The sequence below is a fragment of the Opisthocomus hoazin genome, chromosome 2, assembly GCF_030867145.1.
Source record: "Opisthocomus hoazin isolate bOpiHoa1 chromosome 2, bOpiHoa1.hap1, whole genome shotgun sequence".
Classification (NCBI taxonomy): domain Eukaryota; kingdom Metazoa; phylum Chordata; class Aves; order Opisthocomiformes; family Opisthocomidae; genus Opisthocomus; species Opisthocomus hoazin.
Window position 1 is genome coordinate 79210606 of NC_134415.1, and position 12089 is coordinate 79222694.

Below are 12089 nucleotides of genomic sequence, written 5' to 3' on the forward strand. Positions count from 1 at the left end.
CTATCACAGAATCACAGAATCACAGAATAGTAGGGGTTGGAAGGGACCTCTGTGGGTCATCTAGTCCAACCCTCCTGCCGAAGCAGGGTCACCTACAGCAGGCTGCACAGGACCTTGTCCAGGCGGGTCTTGAATATCTCCAGAGAAGGAGACTCCACAACCTCCCTGGGCAGCCGGTTCCAGTGCTCCGTCACCCTCAGAGGGAAGAAGTTCTTCCTCATGTTCAAACGGAACTTCCTGTGCTTCAGTTTGTGCCCATTGCCCCTTGTCCTGTCACTGGGCACCACTGAAGAGAGCTTGGCCCCATCCTCCTGACACCCACCCTTCAGATATTTATAAGCATTTATTAGGTCCCCTCTCAGCCTTCTCTTCTTCAGGCTGAACAAGCCCAGCTCCCTCAGCCTCTCCTCGTAGGGGAGATGTTCCAGTCCCCTCACCATCCTTGTAGCCCTCCTCTGGACTCTCTCCAGTAGCTCTTCATCTTTCTTGAACTGGGGAGCCCAGAACTGGACAGAGTACTCCAGATGGGGCCTCACCAGGGCAGTGTAGAGGGGAAGGAGAACCTCCCTCATCCTGCTGGCCACACTCCTCTTGATGCACCCCAGGATTCCATTGGCTTTCTTGGCAGCCAGGGCACACTGCTGGCTCATGGTTAACCTGTCGTCCACCAGGACACCCAGGTCCCTCTCCGCAGAGCTGCTCTCCAGCAGGTCCGTCCCAAGCCTGTACTGGTGCATGAGGTTGTTCCTCCCCAGGTGCAGGACCCTGCATTTGCCTTTTTTGAACCTCATCAGGTTCCTCTCTGCCCAGCTTTCCAGCCTATCCAGGTCACGCTGAATGGCAGCACAACCTTCCGGTGTGTCTACCACACCTCCCAGTTTGGTGTCATCAGCAAACTTGCTGAGGGTACATGCTAACTCTTCATCCAGGTCGTTGATGAAGAAGTTAAACAACGCTGGGCCCAGTACTGACCCCTGGGGGACACCACTTGTTACCAGCCTCCAACTAGACTCAGAGCCGCTGATGACAACCCTCTGACTTCTGCCATTCAGCCAGTTCTCTATCCACTTCACCGACCACTCATCCAGCCCACACTTCCTCAGCTTCCCTTGGAGGATATCATGGGAGACTGTGTCGAAAGCCTTGCTGAAGTCCAGGTAGACAACATCCATGGCTCTCCCTTCATCTACCCAGCCAGTCATGTCATCGTATAAAGCTATTAGATTGGTCAGGCATGATTTCCCCTTGGTGAATGATTAGAGCTATCAGCCTCTCTGAAAGCTCTTGCTGCTTTCCGCACACCTGTCAGAAAAAGGACATCTTCTTATTTATTTAATGTCTGTCCATGTGTCTTCCTTGACCCTATCCAGCACCAGTCTTGTAAATGAAATCTCTTCAGTGTTTAGACACACTGTAAAAATTTAGACATGCCTAGCTTTTGTGCCACAGCTATTTCCATTTTCCGTTGAAGTCTCTAGGACTGTCTGTGATTAAGTTATGTATGCATGTGAGAATTTGCATGTTGACAGCCTTAACAAAGTGTCTTCCATTTTGCACATATTTTCCTGCATATCATCCTCCTCTTTGTGTATATTATGGACTCCTGATTTATTTATTACAGAGCATCAAACCTCATTTTGCTTGACTGCATTCCTGTATATATCAAAAGGAAATAAAGAACCAGAATAAGTGAAGAATTTTCTCAATTTGACACATGCTAAAGGTTGTGGGGTTTTGTCTGCTAACAGTATAAAAGATGCTTGTTTATGAGATAAAGTTTCCTGAATATGCATAAATCAGAAATTCAGTGTTTCCAACCTGTTTTTCATGATGTTTGTGGTTTCTTTGCCAAGAAAGAGATGTACATGAAAACAAATGCAATAATTTCAGATTTTAAAATACATTCTTTTTTAATATGATTTGAGGTTTGGGTAATCATAACATGTTGAGATGTACGAGTGGTGGTTTATTACTCTAACAATGGTCGAAGGACATAAGGAAAACAAGGTTTGTAGGAAAAAGTGATATTCTTTATTGACTGACTGATACAGTCGGAAAAATTACACCAACCTTCAGGTGCACAAGCCTTTCTTCAAGTTAGAAGCACTTCCACCCAATAGGAGCTGTTCTGCAGAACATGAAGTGTGCTTTTTTGCAAGATCTTGGTTTTGAGCATAGTTTGAGCACAGAACACATAGATTGTAATGAATGAAAAATACTCTCAAATGAAAACACTGAATTAAATAAAGTACTTCTCCACTTTATTCAGTCGTGTGGCATCCGATAGATGGTCTGCCTTTCCCCATAGATCAAGTAGCTGATCTTAAAATGTTTTGCTCAAGGTGCAATACCTGAGCATTAAAATAACTAACTCCTTTTTTGCAGGTGATTAAATACAAGTTTTGCAGTGTGATTCAAAAATATCTTTATTTCTATAGTGCCTCCATAACCTCTCAATGGGTTTGTTAGTAACTAATGGTTTTATTTGTGCCAACAGAATTTGAGGACAATGATCAGCAGCTTCCACCTGAAACTGAACAAGTGCCCCAGAAACAGTCCAGTGACTCTGCAGGTTATAAAGAAGAATCTAAACCTACAGGTTGGCCTTGTAGTACACATAGTCTCTCTTCCTCACTAATATGAAGAATTGTAAGCCTTCCTTTTCTGCAAGCCTGTACTGTATTTGAAAATTGGCTGTAAATATCATTCCTTACCTTAACTTTTTCTTTTAAAGACATTTATAATGGAAGAGTCAGGTTCAAGTTATTTAAACACTTATAAATGCAATTAAAGGCATGTTGTTATCTCCTGTTAAAAACAATGCACCAGATATTTGCACTTTGAAAAACAACAAAATGCCATTATTGCCTCTACTGCCCAAATACCAAATTAGTAAATGTGTACAGGGGTCTACGGAAATAACAAATATAGTGAGCATTGCTGAAATTCCAGATTGTATTAAACTCTTGTATTCAGAAATCCACGAGCACTCTTTACAGGATAAAGTAATAAGGGAGAGAAATCAGAGGAAATAAACTTTAGAAAGTCACTCTTATGGATTGTGACCCCTCAAAAACAAAATAGTAGAAAGTACAAAATACCAGGGGAAAATGGGGACACCCCGCTCCCCCCAGAGATAATCAAATTGCAGTATTCATAAACACCTGCATGTGATTTTAACAAACCCTGGTTCTACAGACCATTTAAAAATTAATATTATATCCACATTAATCAGAAATTACTAGTCCATACCCTGTGGCAGGGGATCTTGGGAAAAATGGAAATGGATTAATTAAAAATACGTCCTGTATTTTTCTTAGTCATCCAATGTCTTGCTAACAGCTTGCTGGATTTCACACAGACTCGTGTTTTCTTCTTTTTGGTATAAGGCAAAATTCTGCAGCACATGGAACTCCATAGAACCATAAACTAATAAAAAGATATATGAAATTCTATAGTAGCCTTCTCTCAAAAAACACTTTGAAGGCAACTCATCTTTAATGGAGGTGATATGCTTTAGTTTTTAAAATATACATTTTAGCTTTTATCTACTAGAATTTTTAGAATCTGTTAAAAGTCCAAAAGAGAAATATATCCAACATAAATCATTTTCTTTTAAATAACAAGTTGTTAAATATACACATTTTTACGCATTAGAATCAACTTAATCTGTGAACCAAACTGCTTTTTTTCTCCAAACACCATAAATCAGTACGCACAGTATGTTTGTCTACTAAGTACATTTCACTGTAATATGCTGCAAATTATTTGGCAGCATATATTTCTAAGTAATGAAAAATCTATATATACAAACTACGTTATCTGTTTCAAAGACCAATGAAAATATGCTCATAATGAAATACATATCAGTTCCAAGGCATGGAAGTGTCACTGTTATCCTACATTTTGCCTTTCTGTTTATTTCGATACTTAAACCCTAATGAAGAAGACATGCTGGCTTCTGGTGTCTCTGTCTCAGCTTTGGCAGGGTTTGAGAGGGGAGGAAAGGACTTTTCAATCTATTTTGTTGCTGCATATGGACTGAGGGCAGAACAAGTCATATCTAATAGTAGCAGAACACTGTAAAGAAAGATATTAAAGCCCTTCCTTCCCCAGCAATTCACTCAGAGAACTTGGGGGCAGACAGCCTTTGAGGATTGTTTGTCTCTATGGTAACTATGCTCAGTAAAAGCAGAGAAGACACAGAGCAAAAGAGTATGAGAGATTGCCATATAGGCGCTCCCTGCGAAAGCTCCAGATTTAGGGCTGGGGAGGTCTGTTTCCTCTCAGCTCTGTGACAAGCAAAAGAAATTAAGAACAGCACTGTTAGACCACCACCTCCTCTGAAGAAAACTTGTTTGCATTTTTAGATCCATTTATTTTTAAACCATTACTGTCTTTTTAAGTATTTTTCTTGCCTATGTTTCTTACCTCTTTAAAAATGTTCTCTCACTGCAAATCACCTCCGCAAGCAGAATTATTATAACTCATATCTAATAGTAAAGGTACAGGTGCCTTACTTTAAAGTATTTTCAGTATTTTTGGTACCTGAGACCCAGTTTGAAACAAACAAAATGCCAGGGAGGCAACATTTTTGTCATAATGAGGTTCAAATACCTGAACCAAAACCAAGTAATGTTTGGGTTGTCCAGTTTCGCAGTTGTCCCTTTTCCCTAGGACCATAATCCTTTTTTCTTTTGTTACTGCTCCCCTCTTCCCAGGGGAACATTTCTGCAGTTCACTTAGGCATGTGTTTTATTTTGTTACTTAAAAACTCTGTAAGTAAGCAATAATTGCTGCTGGATAAGTTTACTTAAGCAAGAAAATTCTCAGATGGAGGCAATCTGATGAAATTATGTGCCCAGAGTAAAGAATCAAAGGTGGAACACATGCTGGTCCATCATTCGCTAAATACAGCTCATCAGGAGAGGTGTAACGTGAATTGTGTTTCTGAGACTAAGGTTCCTATGAGAAGCACTCTATTAAATGAATTTGTTACCATGTTCAATATTCCATCATCTCAGATGATGACAAATACTCATTCAAATCCAGTATTCTGCCTGTGTATTTCCAGAGTTTCATGACCTATTCAGAACTGAGAGGTTTTCAAAGGGCAGGACTATAACAGACAATCTGTTGCAGGCTAGATCCAGACAGTGGTTCACAAGGCAGCACATGTGATTTCTACAGTGTGAAAGTGCCAGGGATAACACGTGCAAAGAGCAGTTTGCACGACCTAGCTATCAGTGTATCCTTTGCTTGTTTTCTTAAAATCTGTGTTCCTAATGGAGTCAACATTACATAATGCATTAGAGCTGCCCAAATTTAGACAGGTTTTACCTGGCTACATCTCTGTCTCATTTGGAACACATCACTGCAGAATGCAACATAATTAATTGTAGCATTTATAGAATGTCTTTGAATCTACATAAAGAAGAAGGTATTTTCATCTTCCTATTTAGAAACACGGCAAGACACAGTAATGTCATTACAGGGGATAACTAATGCAGTGACGTATATAGAATGAATGTGTAGTTTAGTATAATGCAAATGTTTATAAACATTTTCAAGAAAAAAAATTCTAATTCAAGATCAGATTATTTGAAATTTGCAAGGTGTTTCTGCTTCATGATTTGCCCTTCTGCACTTCTGTTTTCTGTTTCGACTAATAATCTTTCATATAGAGGGAAGGTTAGCCACTGAGGTGTCAGTCTAAGTGTTGTGTTGTTCAAAGTCATAAAAAAAAGAGGGGAAATACATTAAGCATTCTTTATTATAAAAGATCACAAAAATACTTACCAAAATGCTTATTGGTTAACCTATTATTTAAAAGCTCAATTAAAATAGTTTTGCAGTTCATCTTGGGGACAGCATGTCAGGACACTGTGAGGGCCAACTGTCCCTGAGCCAGCATATGAATTGCCATGGAGGGCCTGATTTATTTCAAATCTCAGTTTAGCATATATCTAGTAGAGGTAAATAGGGTATTGAGACAATAAAAGTTTCAGCCTCATAAGTGGAAGAATAAAATTCTTAATAGCATAGGTACCTAGAAATTTACTATATTCCCAGAGGACTGCACATGAAGACCCAGACCCATAAGGAGATGTAGACATTGCAGGGCCCAAAACTGTCATACTAACTTTAAAGTGTCTGGCTTCATATATGGAATTAAGGGCCTTAAAAACAGGCAAACAAATAGCAAACTAGCAAGGAGCTGACCTTAGTGAGCTATGAAGGAACGTCAAAAGGGGACATGTATTTGAAACCCCGCATCTTTTGAAATTTGGCTGATGACAAAAGGAGTCCCTAACTCTAGCTCTTTGGCATTTAACTCACTGGAGGAAAGGCACTGGCTTGCTTTCTTCTAGAAGACAGTAGCAGCACTGACCTTTGATATAATAGCTTCATAGGTAGCTTAGTCATCAAAGTCAGAAAAATTTGTTAGAAGTGTTCCTTGTCCTGCAGACACTCACGTATCCCAGCTGCTATTGACATTTCCAGGCAATGCTTTAGGTGGTAGCATGTTAGACAAAAATTAGGCAACGTCTCTACTCTGACCATTGTGTTTTGTCCTGTTTCCTGCTGAATCTTACTGGTACCTAATCACTGAAATCCACCTACATTGGACTTACTAATAGCATTTTTTGGTCTAGCCCTATTTCGGAAAAATAAGTGTGGCATTTGTGGATTTTTTCAACAACCCACAAGAGAAGGCTGAGAGACATTCAGTTCTGGGAGGAAATACTTAGTTTTCTTACAGAAGAAAATTGTAACAGGGCAGTCTAACTCTTCATGAGCCAGGAAATTTTTCGGATTTTTCAGGCTGAGGCTAACCCAAAATGAGCTGCTGCAATTTCACATAGCGAGCACTGGCCTGCTTAAAGCCGGGAGTAACCATAAAACACTGCTTTGTTAATGTTTTCGGGGTTTGTATTGTTACAAAAATGGTCAAAGCTTTTAACATACAAGGCATTAAGTAAGGCTTTAATTTTTAGTAATACCTCTCCTTTTCATGTGTAGGAAATTATGTAAGCAAAAATAGTAGTAATAGTCTTTTTTTTGTAAAAATCTGTAAAAGTTCATTGAAACAGGCTGAACCTGTTGTTGCTTGTGTCAAAATCTGTTCCTGCTCTTTCAAACTCAAAACAAGACAGAAACAAAAAGAGGAGGGGAAATTATAGTAAAGTAGAAAATCACTCCACCCGCTTCTTGCAGCTTCTTCTGGCAAGAGATAAACATAGCAAATGCTGTATGTCCCAGCAAACTTACCGTAATATCAGACCATTTAAGGCATTGCTCTCAACTGCTTTTCTTTCTGTTAGCTGAAGGCATTGATATCAGACTTATTAAACAGAACACGAAAGAAAAATGATAAGAATAAAATCAGGGCTGAAAATTATATGAGTGCAGAGAATGGGAACAACACCACCACCACCACGTTGCTGCTGCTGGAGACTGTTCGTGATTTCGTAAGGACAAGGCGGTGATGGTGTCATCTCGGCACCTCTGTATCTTCTCGCTGAGACAGAACTTTGTCTCAGGACTTTCAGGGCCTAATAATGTCTAAATGGATACTAATTGCAGCCCTAGGAACCAATGGGTTCCTTTTCTGTTTATGTGTCACTATCAAGTTTTTAATTCCGTCTGGCTTTTTCAGGAAAATGGATGACAGTGGAAGCAGTTATCCCTTTGTTATTTTTCTCACCAAGTATGGCAACACATTTGGTATTGTTTTGCCATGTTTCCCATGAGTAGTACCTGTGAATTTTTATTTATATTGACATATTCTTTCAATCTCTAACTTTTGTTTACTTTTCATGAGATAGTGTTAGGAGACAGGCCTGGACTTCTCTGATCTTAAACAATTGACACCATCAATTTCTGCAGAATGTATCTTAAGAGAATCAAGTCTTTTCTTTCCCTCACCCATTAAACAAGTTACTGTATGCAGACATGGCTTCACTAAAGCCAAAATTTTTGTGAGAGTTTCTCAGCCCAGGCATCCACAGAGGGAAGCCATGATATAATTTTTTTTAAATGTTCATTTATTTACACATTAATATTTGTTTTACTATTATTATCATCATTTATATACTCCTGGTCCTAGATTGTACTGACTGGCAGATGGGATTTACATCCACAGACATTTCCCTTGTATAAATATGGATGCCTTCGAGCCTCCAGAGAAATGGGTTACACTTTTGCACCTCATTGTTGGTACTTCTTAGAATTACTCCACATATACGTACATCTGTATTGCTTCACAGCACCAGTATTTGGTTTCTATAGGCCATAGGTATAACATGCCTTTGTCTGCAGAAGTAAGCATATAAAGATCCCTGTAAGCGTATACCTGAGAAAGTGCAGAGGAAGCAGCACGCAAAGTCGTGCTCCAAGAACAGGGTAAACCTAGGCTGCTGCTACTTGCAGGGGCTTTGCCAATAGCGGAAGAGGAGCTGTTCCTGAGAATCCTGTGAACAACACAGTGACTTGCCAGTATGATGCGACTCCTCGGTTTTTTGGGAGGGTGTTCAGCCTTCAACATCTGCATGTTCTCCCTACACTCAGTAGGGCAAATAGAGGCGCTATCCATTTCTTCTAGGACAATGCGTTATCCTAGTAATTTTAGCATGCTGACCCATTTCACAGGGAAGAGCCAAAATGTCTCAACAGGTAACTTCTACTAAATGGAAATTCTTAGTATTTGAAAACAACTTTTAAGATTGAAGAAGTACAAATAGATGTTTCAAATATTATTTTGTTTGAGTTTTTAAAATCATTACCGTTGGTGAGAAAAATAGCTTTTCTTTTAAATTGGTACCAATTCCTTTATGACATTCAGTATATTTTTAATGCATATATACTGCATAATTTATGCCATTATCTGCTGTAAACTTTGATTTTTCATTACACACGTATGACCAAATTGTCTCTGAATATATAACAGATAACCTTGCAAAGATGCATTCATAACTCTTAAGAGGCCTGGTTTAGTGGTTAAATCACACAAATGAGGCTTGAAAGTCAGAAGAAATTAATTCCCTCCTTCAATTCTGTTGGGGACTTGGTTGTGAAATGGAAGTATTCCAGTTCTCTGAACAAATAGATTTAAATTTCAAGCTGTAACACCCACAGTTGCTGTTTCATATAACTGGCAAAAGTGTGTTCAGCATCTCTGCAAAGATTAAACATTACGTATCCAGCAATTGAGACATTCCCATTACAGATCACCTTTAAAAGGTGGATCATAATCTCTGTGTGCCTGTCTTGCCTCATTTGTTAGTTATGATTAGAGGCATGAGTTGTGATTTGTTTAAGAACTCTTCTATTGCATGCTTTAGTGTTTCAGCTCACTGCTTTGCTTTTATCAATTTAGGATTTCAGTCTTCAATACCACCTCATCTCCCTGATATTTACACTGACTTGGACTTCTCTGTTTAGTCCCTTCTTTTTCCTTTCTCCCCTGAATCTTCTATTTTCTCTGCAATTTTGTCATGTTGATCTTTATCTATCTGTGTGCCTGTTTGAGTAAGTGAATGTTTAAGTCATTAACATCTGTATATTGAGATCTTATGCTGAAGAGAAAAAACACCTAGTAGTATGCACTATATTTCTGTTCTCGTAAAGAGAACATACTCCACCTGAAGAAGAACAGATACCTAACATGCAACCTGAACACCCCACAACAGCTTCAGTAACTGAACCTGAACCAGGTCAGAACGTGAAGTCGCTTTTTTGCAGTGTGTGCTAGTTTTCCTACTCTTTATTTCTTCCTATACTGGCACGTTCCATATGAGGCATGACCATATGGATAGTCTGTCAAAAACTATTCATCATTAAATCATAATTTTAAAATTAATATATATTCCTTATATTTTTTTGCAGAAGGAGTCATTATATTAATTTGTGTGCTGATTTAAATAACCATACGCAAATTTCGTTAAGTAATTTGACCTTGTTTATTCTCCTGGAGAAGCATCGGTAGATACTATATCAACATAATTAATTTGGTATTTTAAAAGTGTCTTTGTAAACTAGTAATATAATAATACATAATTATGGGAGGGGGGAAGGCAGCAGCATTAAAAAAATATGCCACCATATTTGAGGAAAATAAAAAAAATCCTAAAGCATAATGATAATTTTTAAATGCAAAACATTTTAGAGGATCATTGCCTTCTATTTGCTATTTGATTTTCAGAAATAATACTACCTGAGTTTGCAGAGGATGGTTTTCCAGATGTACCAGAAATGGAAATAATTAAAAGGAAGATTGACCTTTTCATGCATGACTGGCAAACAGTGGAGTCAGAAATCAAGCAGTCATCTCTAGTTCAGGTTGTTGTTTTAGAGATTGCTGAGCAAACTCCAGAAAGTCTGCTTAATCAAACTGTGCTGGTTATGGAAAGTAAGTAATACTGTTTACGTGATTTACACTTCACCTGCCAAGAGGGATTTTGAAGAGCTTCTGTGATGAATATACTGGGGGGGGAGGTTATACTCATTTCTATATTACTCACACAAAGTGGGAACAGGATATGCTGTGTTCTGTGGGTGAGCCGAAAAGTGCACTAACAGCTTTTAAGACATAGGAAGAGTGGGGAATATATATATATATTTGAAAAATATATATTTGACTATACAAATAAGCTATTTGACTATACATAAAAGCTCCCTAAACATTCTGATGGCACATTTCCCCAGTTACTTCCTTTTTCTCTTCATGTCAGGATACTGGTTTGAGAAATGGACAGGTAACAAAGGTTCACTAATGCACAATATTCATTTAAGTCAATGAGACTTTCAGGGTTTGTAATAATCTAATCTACCCACCTGCATAGATTGTGTTTCAAGACTGGATTTTTACAGTATTGATATATTTTGGCAAATTACATTTCTTCACTTGTGTGCTCAAATCTCTAACAATTTTGAGTATTTCATAAGTAATATTAATACTACATTTTTCCTATCATTACTACAATGCAAGCATTTTAACAGCCCAAATATCTATTATGCTAGCTTTATAATCAAATAAAGTTTGACTGATTATTTTCTCTAATGAACAATGGGAAAAAAACTGTTGCAAACAGTAATGGCACTATCTGCATGTGCTTGTATAATACTTCTGTACTACAAGTTCCCAATGAAAATGCCAATTTACTTCAACCAAAAAATAACCAGTAGAATTCCCATTTTTGGAGGAAGCAATATATTAATTCCTGCATCCAGGGAGTACATTTTATTCTATGAATATGAGAAATGCAATATACAATTGGCATGATTTACTTTCACATATGTGCTTACTTTTATGGACAAAGAGAATACATTCATTTGGCACAGACAAATGAAAAATATTGGAACAGAAAAAAATATTAACCTTTTCAGAACCTTTTAAATATCATGGTTGGGAATTATCTGCTGAAGACTTAGATGAGGAAGCAGAAGATCTGGCTGCTGAAGAGGAAGATGAAGAAGTTGAAGAAGAGGAAAACGAAGATGAAGAAGTAAGCATGCTGGCTTTGTCCATTTATGCTTTTATTTTAACTTATTTATTTTCAGTTTGAACACAACCCCAGAGAAATCAGATATTACAGCTGATTTTGTATGATTCAGTTTCAACCTACTTACAGAATAAGTACCAGCATATGCTCCAAGAGCACTTTCATTGTATTCCTATGTTCTGGCTGATAGTAGTTTTACTCCAGCAAGAAGCATAAATCATAGAATCATAGAATCATAGAAAGTTTTGGGTTGGAAGGGACCCCTAGATGTCATCTAGTCCAACCCCCCCCGCAGCGAGCAGGGACACCACTAACTAGATCAGGTTGCTCAGAGTCCTGTCCAACCTGGTCTTGAATGTTTCCAGGGATGGGGCCTCCACTACCTCTCTGGGCAACCCGTTCCAGTGTTTCACCACCCTCACTGTAAAGAATTTCTTCCTTATATCCAGCCTAAACCTACCCTGTTTTAGTTTAAAACCATTACCCCTCGTCCTGTCACTGCTGTCTCTACTAAAAAGATTGTCCCCATCTTTCCTATAGGCTCCCTTTAAGTACTGAAAGGCTGCAATCAGGTCTCCGCGCAGT

General features: G+C 38.4%; 1 protein-coding gene across 1 annotated transcript in view; it reads left to right on the top strand.

Moving 5' to 3' along the window:
* The window catches only part of AK9 (adenylate kinase 9), a 79974-nt gene that overhangs the window by 38416 nt on the left and 29469 nt on the right, over nt 1–12089 (top strand). The window contains exons 20-22 of the mRNA XM_075414232.1: nt 2498–2599; nt 10205–10411; nt 11389–11507. Of these exons, the coding sequence (XP_075270347.1) occupies nt 2498–2599; nt 10205–10411; nt 11389–11507 (428 nt within the window). The remainder of the gene's footprint in view (nt 1–2497; nt 2600–10204; nt 10412–11388; nt 11508–12089) is intronic.